Here is a 24,195-nt window from a genome sequence, read left to right on the forward strand (position 1 = left end):
CAGCTCAGATCACTTCCCCAACAACTGACCCAAACACAAGCCTTTTCTATGCCCTCTTGCCCTGGCAGGGCCTGCAATGCATGGGCTTCAGGCTGGAAGCTGGAAGGAACTAACCACCACCTCTGTCACTGGTGAAGCTCCAGCTTTGGTCATTCTCCAGGGAGACAATTCTAGAGGCATCTACATGCTTCCCAGGGGTCTCAGAAGAAATGAGCCCCTGCTGCCCACAGCAATGACCCTAAAAACTCCCAGTCTCAATCAATGCTTCCTCCCTTCTGCTTTTGGGGTCGCTCCCAAAATAAACCATCTCCACTTGGGTGCAGGCCTTTGGATCTAGTCCTGTTCTCAAGAGAACTCAAACTAAACAGAGCTCTAGTTTACTGATTTTTTAGTGCTCTGTATTCCATTTGCAAAGACACAATTTAGTTTAAAGCCATATGCCCTTGTTGATTGGAGTGATATTTAAAAATCATGTTTGAAATGATATTTCGTGCCAGAGAAATTATTACCAAATGGTGAAATAAGAAACCAGGGCCGGCGCCGTGGCTCAATAGGCTAATCCTCCACCTTGCGGCGCCGGCACACCGGGTTCTAGATCCGGTTGGGGCGCCGGATTCTGTCCCGGTTGCCCCTCTTCCAGGCCAGCTCTCTGCTGTGGCCAGGGAGTGCAGTGGAGGATGACCCAGGTGCTTGGGCCCTGCACCCCATGGGAGACCAGGAAAAGCACCTGGATCCTGGCTCCTGCCATCGGATCAGCGCGGTGCGCCGGCTGCAGCGCCGGCCGTTGGAGAGTGAACCAACGGCAAAGGAAGACCTTTCTCTCTCTGTCTCTCTCTCTCACTGTCCACTCTGCCTGTCAAAAATTAAAAAAAAAAAAAAAGAAACTATATAGTCAGGGCTGGCGTTGTGGCGTGGCAGGTAAAACTGCTGCCTATAGTGCCAGCATCCCATATGGGTGCCAATTCGAGTCCCGGCCACTCCACTTCTGATCCAGCTCTCTGTTGTGGCCTGGGGGGCCATGGAGGATGATCCAAGTCCTTGGGTCCCTGTACCCACGTGGGAGACCCAGAAAAAGCTCCTGGCTCCCGGGTTTGGATCAGGCCAGCTCTGGCGATTGCAGCCACTTGGGCAGTGAACCAGTGAACCTTTCTCTCTGTCTTTCCCTCTCTTTGTAACTCTACCTCTCAAATAAATAAAATCTTTTTAAAAAATTTTTTTTAAAGGTTGGTGGAAAAATCAAATTAAAAGGTGTTTGGCATAGCAGGAATGCTTACATCCCATTTGGGAACGTCCAAATGGCAAGTCCTAGCTCTGATCCTGATTCCAGCTTCCTGCTAATGCACACCCTGTGAGGCAGCAGATAATGACACAAAGTATTTCAGTTCCTGCTACCCATGTGGGAAACCCAGATTGGGCTCTCTACACCTAACTTCAGCTTGGTCCAGTCCTGGCTGCTATGGGTCTTGGGGAGAGAACCAGCAACTAGATCTCTCTCTCTACCCTTCAAGTAAATTTTTTAAATGTCTATAAAGTTTGTTTTTAAATCCATGCAGATTTTTCATAATATGCATTTTCCTTAACTTTTTGAAGCCCTTCTTATACACACAGTTTCAGGATCTTTTAATTCCATTTTCCACACACATCCTGAAGTGGCCTCATAGAACACTAGGCTGGGGGAGTCTTTCCCTACTACAGGGCTGTTTCCCAGGTGCTGTCTCCCAGGTGGCTCCGTCCCCTCCCCCACCCCCTTCTGACTTCATTTCACCAGCATGCAGCCCCTTACGCCCTTCCTCCAAGACTCCTGGTAGAAATCTGGATTACCCCCTTCCAATATAACCACAAGCCACAGGGTACTGGTTCAAAAATGGCCGAGCAAGCCAAGCTGGGCCAAGGAGACTCTAGGAGAGGTCTACTTCAGTCGGGGAGAGTTCTTTCACCCTGGCTCTTCAGCAACACTCTCAAACTCATTGGGAAAGCTCTGCCTATGGGAAACCCCAGGAGAGTCAGCTTTAGAACGGAGACCAACAGGAGCAAAGAACCTGGGTCCTTGATGACACTGCCAAGCCACCAGACTCCAGAAACCCCAGGTGCTCTTCTCTGCACAACTGCTGAGGTGTGAGCCAACCAACAGCCTTCTGTGCGAGCCCACTTTCACTCCCACTGCACTTGGCCAAAAGAATTTTCTCATGCTCTACCTCTCTCCCAGAAGGCTCTTCTTGCTATCCATTTCATTCTGAATTCAACCCATTTGCAATGTCTCAGGTGTCAAAGTATCATTTGCCCCAAACCCCATAATCCTTCTAGATGTCCTGGTGCAGTCAGCATGACCCCATCAAAACCCAAATCTGGCATCCCGTTCATCTGCTCACTACCAGCCCGGAGCAGAAGCAAGCTCTTTCCATGACAGCACATGAGGGATTCCCTATGAGCACTTCCTGACTACTTCCCATGAGCCAGGCACTTTACAAGACTGGGCTCACTAAATCTTCCCACCTACTCTTGCCAGCACAAACTGTGATTACCCCAGTTTACAGATGAGTGCAGTGAGCACTGAAGCTCCAGTGAAATCGGGTAACTCACACAGTAAACCCCACATAAACCCCTGAGCCACCTGACTCCTCAGTCCACATTCTTAACTACAACTTCCCTACTCTCAGAAACCCACAAGAAGCAAGTGGGTGCCCTAAGCTACTAGATGGACAGAAAACTCCAATGATTTATTTTCCTTCTTCACAATCTCACAATTACAAAATTTATTCTTATCATACAGCTTAGCAACCTCAGCATAGGTTTTCTCTTTTCAAGTAGAGAATTATACCTTTCCACTCAGAGGAAGATCTTTATAGCTTTTCCTTGGCATATCTGAATTGAGGACCCTTATGTAAAGTAAGGGTTACCTAAAGCACAGTCAATCTACCTGATAACCAAAGCTGCTACTGATACACTGGATACATGTAGATGCTCTGGACAAAGGCATGGCGCAAGACCCAGGCAGGACAAAGCCAGAGTGAGATGGCCTGGAATCTCATCTCAAGATGGTGCACAATTTCAAACTGATGAGTTACTTCTGTAATGTAATATTTTCAGATGGCAGGTAAGGTAGACCACAAAAAAATAATCAACAAAGCCTACTGTACATCATTACTCCAAGCCCAGGTTAACACTCTATTAGTCACTTTGCATTACAGTGATCTGCAATTCTCTTTCTAATCCTTTGGAATAAGCCAAGGAGAAAGGCTCTGTGTGGTGCTAGGTTACTTTTAGTACCTCTCAAATCTCTTGCTGATTTCTCTTTTTAAAGAGAATAAGCCACAGGACCCCGGCACTGTGGCATAGTGGGTAAAGCCACCTCCTGATTCCCAGCTGCTTCAATTCCAACCCAGATCCTTGCTGATGTGCCTGGGAAAGCAATGGAGGATGGCCCTGCACCTGCATGGGAGTCCCAGAGGAAGCTCCTGACTCCTGGCTTCAGATCGGCCCAGCTCTGGCCATTGTGGCCATTTGTGGAGTGAACCAGTGGATGGAAGACCTCTCTCTCTCTCTCTGCCTCACTGTAACTCTGTTTTTCAAATAATAAATAAATATTTTTTAAAAAAAATAAAGAGAGTAGAGCATATGTGGAAAAGAGGCAACAGTGCTGGCTGGCACTGAATCCACTGTTTGGGATTTATTTATGGTTACCATCCATTTACCTAGTGACACTGTTTTTCCATTATGATGGTGACACAAAGTTCCCTTTTCAATACATTTGTTTTAAAAATGAGTCAGCTGCAGGGAAATATATTAAGTGAAAAACGAAATAAAGACAATTAAGGGATGTGGCAAAATAGTAAGAATGGTTCCTTCATGAAGGACTGAAGTTTGAGAAACACAGACCTGGTGCAGTTCTCCAGGGGGAAAAGGCTGAGGGTTCAGGTCCCCACTGTTGGTAAAAGTAGGTCTGGGAATAAGAGCGAGTGTCTGAGTCCACCCCTTCGCCTGGGACCCAACATCCTGCCAAATCCAGTGTGTCCCAGGCTTTTCCCAGGGCCAGAAGCTGCTCTTGGAGGGGGAACTTGTTAACAACACCTGCAGATCCTATTGATAATGCTTGGTAGTCATCCTTAAATAGCTGGAGAAACAAAAGCCATTGTGCAAGTGTTTAAATTTTGCCCTGTCACCTGGAAAAAGCACCCAAGCTGACTAATTTCTTCCCAACGTTAAAACTTAAAGAGCTGCGTTAGTCACTCACTCAAGTAAAACCTTGACAAATCCTATCCACCTCCTGGAATGAGGTTGGGTGTTCCCCATCCCCGCGAGAAACAACCTAAACATGACAGTAATGCTGCAGTATTAGAAATCTGGCCCAACCATGGTGTTGGGCACCTGGTGTTCATGGGGCAACCGGAGGAAGCAGGTGGTTTATGCAAGACACAGGTAAATCCCTTGCATGCCAGGAGGGCAAAGACTGGCATATTCATAAGACTACTGCCACCGCCCCCTAAACTCCTACATGCATTCTGGTCTCAGGAACCTCGGGATTCACTGTTTCCAGCCTCCTTTGGTCACCCCAGTCCAACAACCTTGCTGCTGTTTGTACAGGGTGTAATCCAGAGGTCCAGGTTCCAAGCACTACTGTAAAAATACTGTCGTCAGCTCCATGAACTTGAGGTTGTTAAAGCCACACCCAGGGCAGAAGAAATCTTGGCAAGTGGTATCAACAGCCCCACCACCATCCCAGATGCCAAAGGGCCAGGAATAGAAGGGAGAGAAAGCAGTGCCCAGGGCCAGGGCAGGGATAAGCCAGACTCCTGGAGGTGGGAGCAGCTCACACATCCCAGCTGTGCTCCAGACTGAAGCACACAAGGCAAGTGACACAGCCTCATTCCCAGTGTGAATTAATGCAGGAAGATTGCTATGAGTCTTTCTTCATCCTCCTCCACTGAGCCTGAAAAGAGAAGCAGGAGCTACCCCCAAGGCTTTAACACAAAGACTTGTTTTTCCAAAGTAAAGTGGGAGGTGGGGGCCTGCAGCAATAACACTGATGCTAAGAATCCAACAGTAGCAGGTGTCCCTTACTGAGCACTTACTATGAGCCAGGCTTGATGCCAAGAGCTGCAGATGCACTTTCTCTTTTATACCACAAGGCACAGCATGTTATTGTCACATTTTGCATATGGAAGTAAGACTCCTGGTGAGAAGCAGTTTCCTGAGGTCAGTCAGCCATAAAGGAACAGGGCCAGGGTGAGCAAACACTGTGGCCACTTCCAGGAGAGTCCTTCCAGAGGGAGGTCCAGGAAAAGACCACCAGGAAAGAAAGAAATGGGAGGAGAGAACATTCCAGACAAAGAGGATTAGAGACGGAAAGGGGAGGAGGGTGTTCTCTCTCTCTTTCTCACTCTTCCTTTCAAAGAAAATAAATACATAAACAAAGGGGGTGGGGGGGAGCTGGTATTGTGGCCAAGCAGGTCTGGGAAGGATCTAGCTGGAAAAAAAATCATCGGTAGCCAATCAGGGCAGGAGGGAAGGTGGCGGAAGCTGTGAGGAACAGCTGGCACTTAAGTCTGTCCTGACTGGTTTGGCAGGCGACCAGAAAATGCCGCTGGCCCATGGTTCCTCCCCAACAAGTTACTCAAAAACCCAAGTCACCTTTGTCTGAAAACAGACTTTTAGGTATGAGGCATTTTTAACCAGTTTCTGGGCATATTCCCAAACACTTCTCTCCTTCCTAGATAACTAGGGCACTTCCCCTCCAGTCTGAGAGGCCGCCAAACGTCCAGGAATCAGGGGAGGAGGGAGCAAGAAAGGCTGGGTGGCATGGTGGATCCTTCAAGGACTGGGCCAAGTGCTTTATTGGGATTGTACCATTTAATCTTTAATAGGGGGTACTGGGATAGAACAAGTCACTGAATCTTGGGAGTCAGCTGCCCCAAGCCTCCTCGTAGGTAAGCAGTAGGATGAACCTAACCCACATGCTCCAATCCATACGGAGAAGTGGTTTTCATTCCATCTCCTTGCCTCAAACCAGGCTGAGACAGGATGACTCCAGGGGCCTGGTGTTTCAAAGGCTGCTGGGAAAACGGGACCTCTAAAGACCAATACCATGAAGACCTCATGACTGCACATAATTTCCAGGCCTCCAAGAGCTCCCAGGCAGATGAGAGCAAAGCAAACTGCCCACTACGTTCTGTTAGGGGCTGAGCAACTAGAACTTAAGTGGGTTTCTCTGCTGGACTAACCATGAGACAAGGTCACAACAGTAAGCAAACATAATTACTATTATTAAGAGACCCTGGTAGTTCCAATAAAAGTTGCTCCTAAAAACTTTTAAGAGACAGAAAGTGGCTGGGAACACCCCCGCTCTGTGGTTGACCAAAACATACCTCTGGACCAAGGGAGACTGGCAAACCTTACAAGCCTCAAACAAACCTCCAACTCTAATGCTGGTCAAAGTCCAGCAGTAACTCGAGATGAATCTTGTTCCAACCATCAGCATGAACAGAAGGACTTCACAAAACACTTCCCAACCAGTCTCTTTTTCTTTTTTTTTTTTTTTTTTTTTTTTTTTTTAATTTTTGACAGGCAGAGTGGACAGTGAGAGAGAGACAGAGAGAGAAAGGTCTTCCTTTGCCGTTGGTTCACCCTCCAATGGCCGCCACTGCAGCCGGCGCACCGCGCTGATCCGATGGCAGGAGCCAGGATCCAGGTGCTTTTCCTGGTCTCCCATGGGGTGCAGGGCCCAAGCACCTGGGCCATCCTCCACTGCACTCCCTGGCCATAGCAGAGAGCTGGCCTGGAAGAGGGGCAACCGGGACAGAATCCGGCGCCCCGACCGGGACTAGAACCCGGTGTGCCGGCGCCGCAAGGTGGAGGATTAGCCTATTGAGCCACGGCGCCGGCCAGTCTCTTTTTCTTAATACTTCTCTTTCTTTCCCATTCTGATCAAAAGACAGCTGTAAGCACAATTCCCTAAAGGTAGAAAAGAATTTAAGATTCTATTTTTAAAGATTTATGTATTTATTTGAAAGGCAGAGTTAGAGAGAGGGAAAGAGAGTGAAACATGGATCTTGCATCCACTGCTTCCCTCCCCAAATGGCCCCAACAGCCAGGGCCCAGGCCAAACCAGAAGCCAGGAATTCCATCCAAGTCTCCCATTTGGATGGCAGGGACCCAAGTATTTGGGCCATCTTCCACTGCCTTCCTAGGTGCATTAGCAGGAAAATGAATTTGAAGTAGAGCAGCAAGGACTCAAACCCCGCCCACATTGAATGCAGTAATATAAGGTTGTGGTTAAGTGCCTGAGACCTCCATTCAAATTCTTTATAAGTGATGTGTTTTTTGTGTTTTTTGTTTTTCCATGTTATTTTAATTTTTGCAAAAAATTAGAACTACAAATGTAACTTTTCAATGCACCCCAAAAATGATCAGAAATAAATTAAGACATGTTCATCCTATAACTTTTCCTTGGGAAAGCAACAGCACAGGAGAATTAAAATCTAGGTGGGGTGGGGGCAGGTGTTTGGCCTAGCAGTTAAGTCGTCTATTAGTTCAAGTCCCAGATCCCTTTTCCAGTTTCCTGCTAATGCGCACCTTGGGAGGCAGCTGTTATGATTCAAGTAGTTGGGCCCCTGCCACCAACAAGGGAGATCTATATTGAGCTTCTGACTCCTGGCTTTGGCCTGGCCCTGTCCTGGCTGTTGTAGGCATTTGGGGAATAATAGCACATGCAAGCTAGCACTCTCCCTGGCTTCTCTCTCTCTCTCTCTCCCTCTCCCTCTCCCTCTCCCACACACATACCCCTCACCCCATCCACCTTTCAAGTGGAAAATAAGCATTGGGGTGGCAAGGGGGGTTCGGGGCGGGGGGGAGGCACAGAGTGGGTAAAGCCTACAGTGCAGGCATCCTATATGGGCACCAATTCATGGCCCAGCTACTCCTCTTCCAGTCCAGCTCTCTGCTATGGCCTGGGAAAGTAGTGGAAGACGGCCCAAGTCCTTGGGCCCCTGCACCCATGTGAGATACCCAGAAGGAACTCTAGGCTGCTGGCTTCAGAGCCGTGCAGCTCCAGCCATTGCAGCCATTTAACGAATGAACCAGCGAATGGAAGACCTCTCTCTCTGTAACTCCGCCTCTCAAATAAATAAATCTTAAAAAAGAAAGAGAGAGAGAGAATGAATAAGCATTTTTTAAAAGGAAAAAGCCAAGCTTAAAAAAAATAAAAAAGAAATCTCACAAGAGTTGGAATAACAGCCACATACTCGCTATCCAATCTGGGTGTGCCTCAATTTTTTTCAACTATTTAACTATAATACCTCAGAGTTGCAATTAGGTTTGGCTACTACTGAAAAGCATTTGACAATGCCTGGTGCTCAATATATATTGACCATGATGGAACTGTTACTATGATTATTGCAACTCTGACCTTCACATGGCAACTTGAAGATAGCTTTGTTCTCTAACAGCTGATGGAAATTATAGATGTTCAGAGAATGAAATGCTGGGTTTTAGAGTCACAGTTCAAAACACAAGGTGTTATGGCACAGTGGGTTTAACAGCTGTTTGTGATACCAGTATCCCCTACAGGATGGCAAGTTCAAGTCCCAGCTGCTCCACTTCTGATCCAGCTTTCTGCTTATGTGCCTGAGAAGACACTGGAAGACAGTGGAAGATGGCCCACGTACTTGGACCCTGCCACCCAAGTAGGGGACCAGGATGAATTCCTGGCTCCTGGCTTCAGCCTGGCACAGCCCTGGCTATTGCCCCCATCTGGGGAGTGGGCCAGCAGATGAAAAATCTCCTGCACTCAGAACACCTTCTGGGTTCTCATTAGCATGGCTGTAAGCTCTGCTGGGGGCAGGAGCTATCCCACCAGCAGCACACCCTGAAGTCTTAAACTCCATCTCTTCCAAAAAGGACTCTCAGAACGCAAAACTGCTCAACAATTAACAGAACCACCAAGTCACAAAGGTCTTTGGAGATCTCAGCCCAAAGGTCCTCTGTGGGGGCAGCACCTGTCCCCTCCCCACCACCTCTGGCTGCTTTACTCCACCAAGGGGACAATCACTTGGGCAAAAAGCCCCAGGCCCAGCCAGTGCTCCTGACAGGCTGTCAAACGCCAAATCTTTCTCATTCCCCCGGAATCTGACACAGCACCTCATTTCCCCAGAATCTGACACGGACGGCACTTCGGGGAGGTACAGGGAAGTCAGGCGATTCATACAAGGACTGCACCAGCATGAAAGGAACTTGATTATTCTCCAGGCCAGGAACACAGGGGAGATCCAGGAATCAGATTCAGCCACTGAGCACTCTCTCCTACGCCAACCTCCGCGGGAAGCCTGCCTGTCCCCCCAGTCACAATGAGCACCAGGCCGAAGGTTAACAACAGTCTTGCTGTCCGCTGAAGTAAAGGTGCCGGCCGCCTGCCTTTTTCTCATCTCAGAACCTGAATTGATGGGGCTGCAGCAAATGTACACAGCCCCTGCCACAAAGCTCCACCCACTTCCCTATGGCTCTCCAAGGCTGAAATTCCACCCTGTGTTCCAAACCATTCCAGCTCTTTGGTTGCCTTTATATTTGGGAGGAAATTCCAGCAAAGTCATTGGGCATGGCAAAAGACTGCCTGGCCTTATGAAAATACTCGGCAAGGTGACCCATTTAGTCAAAAGAGCTTTCAGATCTCCAGGAGAAAAGGAATTCACGCCCACATAAAGGGCCTTCAGAGAGGGAGAACAGGAGTGTTGTCTTAACACCCAGACCTTTCAACAAGCCAGCCCTGCCTCTGTACTGAATGGACCTGGCCAACCAGCTCTCCCTTCCAGCATGGAGAAGCCCCCAGGGCCTGCCCTTGCAAACTGCCCGAAGACTCCCTTGCTTGGAGTGAGTGGAAGCAGCCTGCCCACTGCCAGGGCCACTGGTGCCAGGCCTGGAAAGAGAAGTCCAGCCACTCACTTCAGCAGCAAACACGAGCAGCCCAGCACACCCTCACTCTAGTTAATGGTTAAAGACAGCAGAAGGAAAGGATGTGAGTGAGGTCATTTCTGTCAACAGCGGTGCCAATGGCCGCTGTCACCAAAGATCTTAACCTTGGATGTGCACGGCAGCCTGGAGGAAATCCAGGCTCACAAAGCAATCTTTAGCTGGTCCCTACTACCCATCACTGGTCCTGGAAACCACACAAAAATCAGGGCAGAACTAGAGCAGTGTCTCCAGGAACTGCAGAAAAGGCCCAGAAACTTCCAGGTATTGGGAGAGGCAAAGTAAATGGATCCCCAATCACATCAATCAAGCCCAAAGGAGTAAAGCTTCATGTAGCACACAACAGGAAAGAGAAAAAAATACCATAGTAGCAAACAGTCACCTTCATATGCTCTCACTAAGATGTATGCATTTTACTTTACAGACTGCTGAGCCCAACTCTGACATGAAAATATTGCACTTCGGCCGGCGCCGCGGCTCAATAGGCTAATCCTCCGCCTAGCGGCGCCGGCACACCGGGTTCTAGTCCCAGGCTGGGCGCCGGATTCTGTCCCGGTTGCCCCTCTTCCAGGCCAGCTCTCTGCTGTGGCCCAGGAGGGCAGTGGAGGATGGCCCAAGTGCTTGGGCCCTGCACCCCATGGGAGACCAGGAGAAGCACCTGGCTCCTGCCTTCAGATCAGTGCGGTGCACAGGCTGCAGCACACTGGCCGCGGCGGCCACTGGAGGGTGAACCAACGGCAAAGGAAGACCTTTCTCTGTCTCTCTCTCTCATTGTGCACTCTGCCTGTCGAAAGAAAGAAAGAAAGAAAGAAAGAAAGAAAGAAAGAAAGAAAGAAAGAAAGAAAGAAAGAAAGAAAGAAAGAAAGAAAGAACGAACTGCACTTCATGACACAGGCAGGTGGAGTGAGGCAGGTGTGAGCCTCGTTTTCCTCTTCTGGAAAATGCAAACAGATAGAAAGCTACTGGCTCTTCAGGGTTCGTAATGAGGATTAAACATAATAATTTTTTTTAAAAAGTGAGGTACTCAGGATAATGCTTAGCAGACAACAAGTTATGTGAAAGTGCAAAGATCCCAGATTTATATTAGAGGGTGACAGTGCACACCTGACATTCAGTACAGGGCTGGCACCATCATGATGTGTTCTTGCTACCAAGAAGAGCCAATATGGTAGACGAGGACACGGGTCCTTCTCACCAAACTTTCCTTCAGCACTGCTTAGAAAAGCCAGGTTTTGCTGACAGGACAAGGGAGGAAGTCAGACACTTGATCAAAATAACTCACAGCCAGTCCTGAGTAGAAAACCAGAGTGCTTCTTCGCTGCAGCACAAGAAAAATCTTGGCCAAACACATTCTACTACATGGGAATTAACCACAAGGGGAGTTGGGAAGGCAACTGTACTTTGGTAAATTTTGTATTAACCAGATAATAGACATAAGTAAAGGTTCATCAAACGAGTGAGCATTGTGGTACAGGAGGTTCACTCGCCACTTGGGACACGTGCACCCCATACTGGAGAGTCTGGGTGGGAGTTCCACCTCTGCCTCCACCTCCAACCCAGCTTCCTGCTAATGTGGCTGGGAAGGCAGCAGCAGATGGGCCAAGTGGTCCAGGGGAACAGGATGGAATTCTTGGCTCCTGGCTTTAGTCTGGCCCAGCCCCAGAAGCTGCAGCCACGTGGATTTCTTTCTCTCTCTTTCTCTTCCTCTTTACCACTCTTTCAAATAAATAAATAAATCTTTAAAAAAAAAAAAAAAAAAAAAGATCACTTTCCAAGTCCCTGAAAAAGAAAGTGTTGTGTTTATTGTACGATAACCTGAGCCAACTTAGTTATTACTGAGCCTGTTTAATGAATAACCAGATTTATAACAGCGAGATGGTTTCTAGCAGAATAGCCAAAAGGTGACTGTAATCATTTAAAAAGCAGGAAATAGCACCCACTTAGATTGAAATGTCTCATTCCAATGGATGTATTCATTTAAACTTACTGCTGGGGGAGGTGCTGAATGACAAATCTAGCAGCTTCTCGGGATCATCAAAAGTAAAATTAAATGCAGCCTTTCTCCTTTCCCCACCAATGTGGTGAGTGTGTCTGACTCTTCTTCACCATGTCTTCTCACAAGACTTTTAGAAGATTCCTGGCCAAAATACAAAATTGTCCCATTACCCAAAGGATTCAGATGAAAACTGGTAATAAAATCAGATATAGCTACAGCAAGAGACATTGAAGAACCAAGCTCTCTAAGGAACTGCACTTGAGACAGCATGCACATATATACTATAGTCACTATCTTCTCTTTTTTTTTCTTCCCTCAAAGATGTATTTATTTATTTGAAAAGCAGAGTTACAGAGAGAGAGACAGAGAGACAAAGAAAGAAAGATCTTCAACCCATTGGTTCACTCCCCAAATGGCCAAAATGGCCAGGGCTGGGCCAAGCTGAAGCTAGGAGCCAGGAGCTTCTTCCAAGTCTCCTATGTGAGCGGCAGGGGCCCAAGGATTTGGGCCATTTTCTGCTGCTTTCCTAGCACATTAGCAGGAAGCTGGATCAGAAGTGGAGCTGCCAGGACACCTACCGGTGCCCATATGGGATGCTGGCATCATGGACAGCAGCTTACCCTGCTGTGCCACAACACTGGCCTCAAGGTCACTATCTTCTTAGCCATATCAAACGGAAGATGCCACCACTGCCCAGACAGCAGAACATGTTTGATTGGTCACGTGACTAGTAGGTTAGTTCAATTATAAATATGTGTAATGTTTTTAAAAAAATTAAATGCAGGACAACATGGGGAAGACACTCCAAATCCTCAATGCAAAAACACAGAAGCCTCCAAATGGGGTATATCCACTCCAAGGTAACTCACTGGCACCAAGCAAAAAGCAGATCTTATATTTGGATTTGTCACCTAAAAATAAACTTGTGAGGCAAGCATCCCATATCAGAGCACCCAGTTCAAGCCCTGGATGCTCCACTTCTAATCCAGCTCCCTGCTAATGCACCTGGGAAAGCATTGAAAGATGGCCCAAGGCCGGCACTGTGGCTCACTAGGCTAATCCTCTGCCTGCGGCGCCGGTACCCCGGGTTCTAGTCCTGGTTGGGAACTTTGGATTAGCACAGCACGCCGGTTGTAGGGAGTGAACTCCAAATGAGAAGGAAGACCTTTCTCTCGCTCTCTCTCTCACTGTCTAACTCTGCCTGTCAAAAAAAGAGAGAGAGAGAGAGAGAGAGAGAGAGAGAGAAAGAAAGAAAGGAAGGAAGGAAGGAAGGAAGGAAGGAAGGAAGGAAGGAAGGAAGGAAGGAAGGAAGGAAGGGAGAAAGCCCAAGAATTTGGGCCCCTGTCACCAGACCTATGTGTTGCCATCTGGGGAGTGAATCAGCAGATGGAAGAGGTCTCTTCCTCTCTCACTCTCTGTCATTTTGCCTTTTAAATAAATAAAAATTTTTAAATAATATACACATATGGGAAATGGGCATATCCCAAACTTACCACTGAGAAGAGTGACTGGAGCAATAAGAAATCCCCAGGTGATACCCATTTCAGCTGCATCCAATAATCCAGCCCTAATCTCGCTCAAGGAGACACCTGGTCTGCAGACTGCGGCCTCCGCAAGGGTAAGCCAGCCCTGCCTCTCTATCCATCGCCCCTCAGACAGACATCCAACTCTATTCCTCTGTTCACCTGGTTAAATGTTATCCACTGACCTAATTCCACTCAGCTTCAAGGCCCCTTCCTCCAGGGAGCCTTCCAAATGACCCAGTCTAGTAAGGGGACAGGTATGCTTCCTCTTTAGAGGACAGGTGCTTGGTATCTAGGTCACTGCTACTCACGGCCTGGTCCCCAAGCAGCGTCTGCAGCTGGCCGGACATGGAGAGTCTTAGGCTCCCCCACCCTACTGAACAAGAACTGCCTTTTTAAATAAAATCCCTGGGGACTTGCAGGAGCCTGAAGGTGTGAGAAGCCCTCCTCTATTTGATAATCCCTTTTCTTCTCCCCACTGAGCAGTGCAAGAGGCAAGGAAAAGACACAACTCTGTTTCATCCCTAAGGTCCAATCTCTTGGCACAGGAGTTGGTTCTGAGTTGGTCTTTCACGCGTCTAATAATGAGGAAGGGAACAAAGACCTCACATTTTCATGAGGTTCCAAGCTGGAAGGAAGGGACGGGTGCACACACCAGAGGACAGCAACTGGACCCCAGAAGCATCTGAACTAGCCAGAGAACAGGTGGAAGACAGGACAAAGTCCTGGCATTAGGTTCAGAAACAAAGTAATATTCACAGTGCTGAAGAATCATTACTAACCGAACTAGCCAAATGAAATGCTCTCAGTAACTCTGACAGGAACTATTCTTACTTTTACAAATGGGGAGAGGCTCCAAAAGGTTAAGGCAGTGGACCAGAGCTGCACAGCTGTTAAGGGGCAGGACTGGAGTGGGGATCAGAATCCAGGCAGTATGGGGCAGGCATCTGGCAGTTCAATTGCTCCTTGGGTTGTCTGCATCCCACAGTAGAATTACCAAGTTCAAGTCCCGGCTCCACTTTTGATCCAGTTTCCTGCTAGTGCATACCCTGGGAGGCAGCAGGTTTTGGCTCAATTAGTCCCTGCAGCCCACATGGGAGACCTGGATGGAGTTCTAGGCTCCTGGCTTTAGCCCAGGTCAGACTGTTTTGGACAGTTTCTCTATATCTATAATAAACAATCCCAGGGGCCGGCACTGTGGTGTAGCAGGTAAAGCTGTTCCCTGCAGTGCCGGCATCCCATATGGGTACTGGTTCAAGTCCCAGCTACTCCACTTCCAAACCAGCTCTCTGCTGTGGCCTGGGAAAGCAGTAGAAAATTGCATAAGTCCTTGACCCCCTGCTCCCACATGGGAGACCCAGAGAAAGCTCCTGCCTCCTGGCTTCAGATTGACAAAGCTCCGGCCATTACAGTTAACTGGGGAGTGAACCAAAGGATGGAAGACCTCTCTCTGTCTCTCTCTATCTCTCTCTCTCTTCCTCTCCTTCTCTCTCTATGTAACTCTGACTTTCAGATAAATAAATAAATCTTTAAAAAAAAAAAATCCCACCAGTGTGACTTTAGGCCCATGTCCTGAGTCAATACGCTGCTGCATCCCATAGCACCGCAGCTAGGCTCACCTGGAGGCTCCCTACAGAGAAAGCAGATCACTGAAGGCCACTGCAGGCAGGGACTAAAAGCCCCAGTGGGGGAGCAACTGCTGTCCCCAGGAGTCCAGTGGCCATCCTCAATTGGACCAGCACCCCACAGTGAGGTGACACTGTCTCCCAGCACAGAACCAGCATCTGAGGGCAACAGTGAGGGGAGGGAGGGGTGAGGAACAGAGTTTGGCTCCAATTCAAAGCCCTCCTTGGAGCACAGGCTCCCCAAGAATGAAGGCGGCTGCTGACTGGCACACCAGTCCCACGGTTGCCAGAGAGTTCTGCAGAGGCGCAGCCGCCATCTGGAAGTGATCTGGCCCAGAGATTCCTGAACGGGGTGGGAGGTTGGAATGACCAGCCGCCTGCAGCGCCTGTCCAGCCCGGAAACAAAGCTGGTGTGAACGGCCCCGGAGGCAGCTATAACATACCCAGGGTCACCCCCTCCCAAGGAGGCAACACCCTCCAGGCAGTCCATCCATCACTCTACCAAGCAGGATCAACATGAAGCAACGAAGCAGGCTCCCCAAGGAAGCGCTGATTTTAAATGTCCTCACAATGTGCCTGTCCCTTCATCAGGACTTTGAGAAAAACACTGGGGAGCCAGCATTGTGGCGCATTGAGCTAAGCTGTGCGTGTGATGCCAGCATCCCGGCGCATTGAGCTAAAGCTGCGCCTATGATGCCAGCATCCCATATCAGAGCATGGGTTCAAGTCCTGGCTGCTCCACTTCCCCCAGCTCCCTGCTAATGCGCCTGGGAAGGTAGCAGGATGGTTCAAGTGCTTGGGGTCCTGCCACCCACGTGGGAGACAAGGATGGCATTCCAGGCTCCTGGCTTCAGCCTAGACCAGCCCCAACCTTTGAGCCCATTTAGGGAATAAGCCAGCAGATGGAAGATCTCTATTTCTGCCTCTCCCTCTCTCTGTAATTCTGCCTTTCAAATAGACAAAAAAAAATTTTTTTACATAAAATACCTGACTCCTTTAACAAGCACTCACATAGCAGCTTCTCCACACCATGAAATGCTCCAAGCACTTTTAAAAATACTAACTTGATTATTAATAACAATCTTTCAAGAAGGTAGTAATTATCCCCCATTTTAACAATAAGGAAACCAAGGCAGAGATGTTTCTTCAAAGATACTTAGTGGCAGGTGGGATTTGAACCAACACCCTGTCTGCTTATTCCTGCACAGACCACATCCCACAATGAGGTGCTACCTTGTTGCCATGGCCCCTGAAGTTGCTAATTATGACAAAGCAGGCTACTTTGCTACTTTTTTTTTTTTTTTTTTTTTTTTGGACAGGCAGAGTTAGTGATCGGGATCGCGCCGATCCGAAGCCAGGAGCCAAGTGCTTCTCCTGGTCTCCCATGCAGGTGCAGGGCCCAAGGACTTGGGCCATCCTCCACTGTACTCCGAGGCCACAGCAGGGAGCTGGACTGGAAGAGGAGCAACCGGGACTAGAACCCCAGGGTGCGGGTGCAGCAGGCAGAGGATTAGTGGGAGGATTAGTGCACAGCACCCAAAAAACACATTGCCATTTGTTGGGCAGTTTAGGAAAGAGCAGGACTTGGGGCTATCTGGACATGACTCTGACGTTGCCGGGACAAAAGGGAAAGGAAAGAGATGGGGCAGAGAGGAGCCCACCACCCTGGAGGCCCTGCCCAGTGACCAGTCTCCAGGGCACACACCCGGCTCGGGCACCAGCCTGGCGGAGCTAAGTTCAGAAAACAGAAGGCTCAGGCTGCATCCTCTGAAAAGGAAGGGATTTCTTTCTCTAAAAAACCAAATCCAAACACACACCACACAAACTTCCAGGCAGCTCTGTCACCCTTGGGCAATGAGACCCCTTTTTCTCCAAGTTGGATGGACTGTCCAGTGTCAGAAAGTTTTCTGGAAAAACAAGTAAATAAAACCGCCAGCTCCTGGCAAACAAGTCGAATTGAAAATGCTGAGGCCTCTGTGAACTGCCTGGGAGACAACAAGAAACAGGAAAACTGTCAACCTCTGGGGGGAGCCTCGGAAGGGCCCCACCTTCCCGCGGACCACAAGTGTGAGTAAATAGCCCAGGCTGTCATTCAGTGAATCTGAGGCAGAAAAACCACAGTCCTCTGGCGGCTGTTAGACCATCTCATGTCAGGGCTCAGCACACGCACACGACTGCCACAATGCAAACCCCTGGGAGTCATCCAAGACATACAAAACCCTATGTTCGTTCAATGATACCTTCCTTGTTTACGGAGTAGGATGGCATTCGTTGGGTACCAGGAAATCTCAAAGAAAATAAAATAATGAAGACACAATTATTCCGCAACAAAGTCAACCCCAGCACGGGAGGCAAGCTGCAGCCACTCACTTCCCGCCGTGATCACGGGACCCTCATCACAGCCCAGGGCAATTCATCCTGTCACTCACTAAAGCCCCCACATCCCTGTTTTGTCCCAGACCAGAGGTACCCTGCTCTCACCAACACCCCAGACTTTCAAAACCTAGTGTTGGGGGTGCGCTCTGAGAGGGGCTGTGTGTTCCTCACCCCTGACACGGGAAGGCAAGTCAGCTCAGGCTCAAATTCAACAGTGGGCCAGACCCGGGCTCCTTCACCATTTATTGACAGACTGGGTCACCTTTGCAACTGCCTTCACTCATCCTGACATGGAGACAGCAACACTCCGGAACAACAGGAATGACAACACATTCTAGGCCCTTAACACCCCACCGCAGGGTCGGGGGCGGGGCCTGCCAAAGCAGATCCTTAGATGAGGCCGGTGATCGCCATCAATCACTGATTGCCGGGAGGGCTCCATGAGGGCAATCAGCAGAACACACTGAACACAGGAGGGTGTCTCCACTCCAGACAGAGCTGGGGCCATTGTCAGCGCGAGGCCACATAAGCAGCAATGACATCCAAGCTGGAACAGACAACCCCCCTCCCTTTTCTTGTTTTTTTCGAAGAGCCCCGGGGCAGAGGGAAGAGGCCTCAGGCCTGAAACTACACACACACACACACACACACACACACACATACACACTGCACTTGGCAAGGCATCCTCTGGTCTCCAGAGGCTGGAAAACCTGTTTGCTCTGAGATCTTTCTAGAGAGCCACTAGGCAGCCAATAACAGAGGCCATAAATGTGATTAGTCCACCTTTTGACCCAGGAATGCCATGAAATCATTTCAAAGAAAAAAAATGAAACCATGCCACTCACAGTAGGGAGAAATCTACAGAAAAGAGGCTGCCAACACCCCACCGGCCCACCTCAGAGGAAGGGGAGCCAACCCTGGAATGTGGGGACAACGCAGGCCTAAGGCTTGGGTGGGTTCGGGAAGGAATGAAAATATTGAAGACCAAGAGAAAAACGTGCAGCACCAGACATAGCCGAAAATGAGACCCAAGAGCCTGCGGCTCCACTGCGAACCAGTCCATACTGGAAGCAGCCGCCACCTCTGTAAACAGTTGGTAAATTAGGCAGTCAGGGATTTTCTGGTGCTGTGGGTTTTTTTTTTTTTTAAGAGATTTCATGTCATGTTCGCATATTCCTGGTTTACTTTAAGTTTCTTTGTTCGGTTAATTAAATAAATACACACTTTTTAAAACAAAGAAGAACAGATCCAAGTTGAGCCCAGCCAGGCCTGGAGACTCCTCTGAGAAAGGCTGGTTTCTGAAAAGGAGTCCCAGGAGAAAGAGGTGCTCCCTCACAGGAGAGGAAACGGCCCCCCCAGAAAAGACAACAGCACCCTATGTAGCCTCCCCTCTGCAGCAAAGCCACCCTGGGGGTGGGGGGCAGTGCTGGGAGGCAGGCTGGGCGGTGGCAGCTGCCTGGGCCCAGGAAGCAGGAAGCAGCCCTACCGAGCAGGTCAGGTGTTGGGGGAGGCTCAGCCCAAAGGGAACCCCCTTTTCAAGGGAGAAAGGGCCAGCAGCCACACCCTCCTCCCTTTCTTGTCTCTAAGTCACTATAATGGTCTGGTTTCCTAAGGAAGAGACTGGACCCAGTGGCTCCCTGGCAAGATATACAATGTAGCACATGCCTCCTCTGCTTAACACACACACACACACTGCACAGTAACATACTACTCACACTTGCTATGTGGACACACAAACTCTTTGCACACATATACATTATCCACACATGCTATGCAGACACATACATTCTCTTTGCACGTGCACATACTAGTCATGCACACTATGTGGACACGCTGCATGCACACACACACACACTTGCTGTGCACACACACATTCTCTGCATACACACACTGCACACACACGGCTCTGCACACACACATTACATTCCCCTTGCCCCTACTGCCACAGCTTTGAGACTTCCAGGAAGCCTGAAGCTGCCCAGGCTGGAAGGGGACCCCTCATCCTCACTCTTCCTCCCCAGCAGCAGAGCCCAGGCCCCCAACTCCCTCCTTCCTCTCAGGAAGACCCCGCTGTGGGGAGGATGGGGAGAGGGAAACAAAGCCTTTTTCTAAAAATCACCCATTTCCTTCCATTCCCAGCAGGACCCTACTTGTGTGTCCCCGGGCAAGCCAGTTAACCCTCTCGGTCCCGTATCTATAAAACGGGTCTAAGGACAGCTCAGCTCTCGGCGCGGACAGAACTTGGCAGGCTATTGGCTCAGAGGACGCTGCTCACAACGACCACCCCCACCTCGGCATTCTCTCCACCTGCGGCGACCGCCAGAGCCGCGCCGGGGGTGAGGGGCGGCGGGAGCGAGGACACACCCCCCGAGGCTCCCAGCCCGACCTCCAGCCCACGCCCATTCCGGCGACGGCGGGGGAGGGTACCAGGTCCCGGGCTCCACCTGGGCGGAGAGGCCTCCGGCACAGAGAACGGTCCTGGCCAGGTTTCCCCGCCCGGTTGCCCAGCCAACGCCCAAGGGGCGGCCGCCGAGCGCACCGGACTGGGCGCTGCGGGGCGAGCGCTCCAGGGCGCATCTGACCTTGGGGCTACGGGAGGGCGACGGCCTCCAGCGGTCCAGCTCGCGCAGGGCGCCGGAGCTCAGAGAAAGACCCCTACACACACCTCACCTCGCCCCCCACGACCCCAACCCTCGCCCACAGGCAGCCCGGGGTTCGCGGCAGACGGTGGCCACACCAGGTTCCCCGTCCAGGGAATGACCCCCGGCCAGGGTCCGCCGCCTGTAACTCTGAGGGCAACTCTCCCCCGCGTCGGCCCCAAGCCCAGCCCGCACGGCGGAGCGTGCGGGGCACTCACCGATGGACACGAGCTTGATGTTCTCACGGTCCAAGAACTCGAGAGCCACCGACACGTTCTCCAGCTGCATCTGACGGAAGGTGGGCCGCTGGTGGTACTTGCGGTACATGTGCTTCTGGCTGAGCACCTCGAGCAGCGCGATGAGCCGCAGCCCATCGCTCAGGTCGGTCTGCAGGTTCCCGATGCGTTTGTTCACGCACTTGAGGTGCTCGTTGCACCAGCGGGTGAACGTGTTCTGCTGGATCTTCTTCCACGGCGCGTCCTCCGCCAGGTCCTTCTCGGTCACCGGCATCCTGGCGGCGGGGAGAGCGCGAGGCGCAACAACGAGCTGCGGCCGGAGGCTGGCGTCGGCGCGAGGCCCAAGGGCCGGGGGAGCGAGAAACGCAGCGGAGCGGGAGTGGGGCTCGAACTCGCTGCTACCAGAGCCGCGGCCGGGGCTGCTCTGCGGCCGCCCGCCTCTCACCGCGCGAGGCGCCTGGCCCCGCGCCTGCGCGCTACGCCGCCCCGCCCCCGAAGTCCCGCCCCGGGCCGCCCCTCCCGCGGGGCGTCCCCAGGCCACGCTCGCCCCCTACCGCCCGGAGCGGGCACTGCGCCCCGCAGCCTCCCGAGCTAGGGCCCGCCAACCCCACAGGCTTCTTAGGGAAAGAGCAGCCGCTTGGCAGCCGCGAGCCAAGGGACCTGCAGAGGGAGGGGGTGGGCAGAATGGGCGAGGAGCGGCGTGGGTCCTGGGGTAGGGGGTTCGTCATCCACTCACAGGGTCAGTAAGGGTTTGCGCTGTGTGGCAGGCGCTTTTCTCAGAGCCTGGGGAGCAGTGGAACAAATAACAGAGAGAAGGATTAAGTCATCTATCACAAATTAGCTTAGCAGGAGGAAACGTGAAGACACGTTTGCCATTTGTGTTGGGTTTCTGCTGCTGCTCGAACGAGCTGCCGAAACTGTGTGTCTTAGAAGAAAAAAAGGCGGAGTTTATTACCTTGCCATGCTACAGGTTAATGCCCTGCACATGTGTCTCTGCGCCAACACCAAGGTGCTGCTGGGATGCGTTCCTTCCTCTTTCTTTGCCTACTCGGGCTTGTAGAAGCTGCCTGGGGGTCCCGGTTCACGACCTCCTCCTCGGGTTTCACAGTCTTGCAAGGTCAGGCCAAGTCTCTCCCACGTGTCCTCTCTCTGGTTCACCAGAGTCACAGTTCCCCTCTTCTAAGGACGCTTGCGATTGCTAGCCCAGGTGATGTCCCTGTTAAAGTCACCGATTGCAGGCTACATTCACAGGTTCTGGGGATCAGGATCTGAACGTTCTGCCACCCACACCACACATGCGGTCTTCACAGAAGATGAGTATTATGAAAATGCTTTGCATGGCTTTCAATTTTTTTTTTTTTTTTGCACCAAAATAAACTGATCTTTTAATTCCATTTTCCCATGAAGCTGCTGAAGTACTCCTAGTATTTTAAGTACCTACTCAGTACTCATCCAGTTGTTGTGCTAAGACCCAGCCCGCATGTATTGAGCACCTGCTGTGCACCTGTGACAAGCTCTGTTGCTAAGTAATTTTCTTGCTATAGGCCCCAAGTGACAGAGTTAACCTAGGAGTTAAGCGGCTTGTCTAGGCCATGCAGCACATCAGAAATGGAAGCTAAATCTGCAAGAGAAGCTCGGGTTGCCCTGGGGCCAGTGAAGAGGCTCTGAATCCAGGTTTGGGAGAATTGGGGCAGGCAGGCTTCCTAAGAGGGCACAGCAGGATGGCCAGCCTGGGCTTTCAGGCATTTGTGGGTATCCTGGGTTTTTGCGTATCACGCTGAGTGCTTTGTTCAGATACATGGCCTCACTCACTGGAAATGCTGACAGCAGCCAGAGGGAAGGAGCACACTGCCTGGCCCTGGCCACAGGGACTCGTTCCCACAGCAGTGATACAGTGAGGAGATTTGCTGGGGTCAGCTGGTGAGGACTGGACAAAGCTAGACTTGAACCTGGATCAGCTTCCAAAGGCTGTTCTCTGCCTGGGAGGTGCCTTTATCCTCCCGATGGGCCGAGCAGCAGAGTCACTAGAGACAGAGGTGGTGGGAGCCTCTGACTTTCCCAGGCTACAGGTCAGGGTTCCTCCTATGTTCTCCACCCAAACTCATCCATCAAAACTTATCAGCCAGTGTCTCACTCCTTCTAGGACCTCCTCCCTGCAAGGTGAGACTGGAGCTAAGTGATCAGCTATGTGTGTCACTGAAAAAGGAAAAAGAAGGGGCTGGTGCTGTGGTGCAGCAGGTTAAACTGTGATCTGTAATGCCAGCTTCTCATATGGGTGCTGGTTCAAGTCTTGGCTGTTCCACGTCCCATCCAGCTCCCTGCTTATGTGTCTGGAGAAGCAGCGGAAGATGGCCCAAGTCCCTGGGCCCCTGCACCCATGTGGGAGACTGGGAAGAGGCTCCTGGCTTCAGCCTGGCCCAGCCCCGGTCATAACCAGCAGATGGAAGATCTCTGTCCCCGCCCCCCCCATAACTTTGCCTTTCAAATAAATAAAATAAAGCTTTTTTTTTTTAAATGAAACAGGTAAGATGAATTATAGTAATGGATTTGATTTAATTTGATGTTAAGGTGACCAGCTATCCCAGTCTGAACAGAACTAAGTCATTTGCTGGGATACAACCCTTTGAGCCCTAGAACTAGGAAAGTCCCTGGCAGCCCGGGCCAAGTTGGTCATCCCACCCCATATATCCAAAACATGATCATTTCAGTGTGCAATTGATATTTTAAAATAGTTTTTTACATTTTGACTTTTTTTGGTACTGCCTTTCAAAGCTGATGTGTATTTCACACTCACAGCACCTCTGGCTTCACTTGGCCACATTTGAAGTGTGGATCTGTCTCTTTCTATGTCTCTGCCTTTCAAGTAAAATGAAAACAAATAAATAATGTTTAAAAAAATGACTACATTTAAACTCAACATCCACCTGTGGACCCTGCAGGTGTGGCGATGTACTTGATGCTGAAATAAACTGGTAAGCAAGCTGGAGGCCCTGAATGTTCTCCTCCGGGTTCCAAGCCCCATCCTGTATATGAAATGCACCTACATCCATCAGGAAGTCTTGTTCTGGGGGGAGGTCTCAAGTGGATCTTCATCCAGTGGGTTATGGGCCTCTTGGGGTCTACTGCTATGGTCACAGGATGTGCTTGCTTATCAATAAAAATAGGAGGGGAAATAATAGAAACAGACACTCCCATCTCTTGAGTGTTAGCATTATCTCATCTAATCTCCCCTGGACCTCTAGGAGGTGATATTATTAACCCCATTTTACAGGTAAGGAAACCAAGGCTGGAAGGGATGATCATGTGCCTACAGCCACAGAGTGGCATAGCACTGACATTAACAGTCATGATTAAGAGCAAGGACCTGGGGCCTGCACTGTGGCGTAGCGGATAAAACCTCCTGTTCCAGTTCCGGCTATTCCACTTCTGATCTAGCTCTCTGCTATGGCCTGGGAAAGCAGCAGAAGATGGCCCAAGTCCTTGGATCCCTGCACCCACATGGGAAACCTGGAGGAAGTTCTTGGCTCCTGGCTCCTGGCTCTTGGCTTCAGATCGGTGCAGCTCCAGCCGCTGCACTCATCTGGGGAGGGAACCAGCAGATGGAAGACCTTTCTCTCTCTCTCTGCATCTCCTTCTCTCTCTGTGTAACTCTTTCAAATAAATAAATAAAGCCAGGACCTGAGAGTGGGCATTTGGAACAGCAGTCCCATATCTGAGTGCCTGGTTTCAGTCCCAGCTCCTCCACCTCTTTTGATCCAGTTTCCTACTGATATGTATTCTGGGAGGCAGCAGATGATGGCCCAAGTGCCTGGGCCCCTGCTACCCCTGTGGGAGACCTGGATG

General features: G+C 50.4%; 1 protein-coding gene and 1 long non-coding RNA gene across 4 annotated transcripts in view; both read right to left on the reverse strand.

Moving 5' to 3' along the window:
* The window catches only part of FLNB (filamin B), a 156,632-nt gene extending 135,803 nt beyond the window's left edge, over positions 1–20,829 (reverse strand). Inside the window, exon 1 of one of the 3 annotated variants that reach the window (XM_002713267.5) lies at positions 20,335–20,829. In XM_002713267.5, coding sequence (XP_002713313.1) covers positions 20,335–20,626 — 292 coding nt within the window. In that variant the 5' untranslated portion in view covers positions 20,627–20,829. The remainder of the gene's footprint in view (positions 1–20,334) is intronic. The other 2 variants (XM_002713270.5, XM_002713269.5) reach the window with 2 other exon arrangements.
* On the reverse strand, positions 11,945–13,553 carry LOC138844087 (uncharacterized). The gene is made up of 2 exons (XR_011379501.1): positions 13,447–13,553; positions 11,945–12,094 (listed from the first exon to the last, which is right to left on the reverse strand). It is a non-coding gene; the product is annotated as an uncharacterized lncRNA (long non-coding RNA).
* Positions 20,830–24,195: the final 3,366 nt, after the last annotated feature.

Source organism: Oryctolagus cuniculus, chromosome 10 (genome assembly GCF_964237555.1).
Source record: "Oryctolagus cuniculus chromosome 10, mOryCun1.1, whole genome shotgun sequence".
In the NCBI taxonomy this organism is placed as follows: domain Eukaryota; kingdom Metazoa; phylum Chordata; class Mammalia; order Lagomorpha; family Leporidae; genus Oryctolagus; species Oryctolagus cuniculus.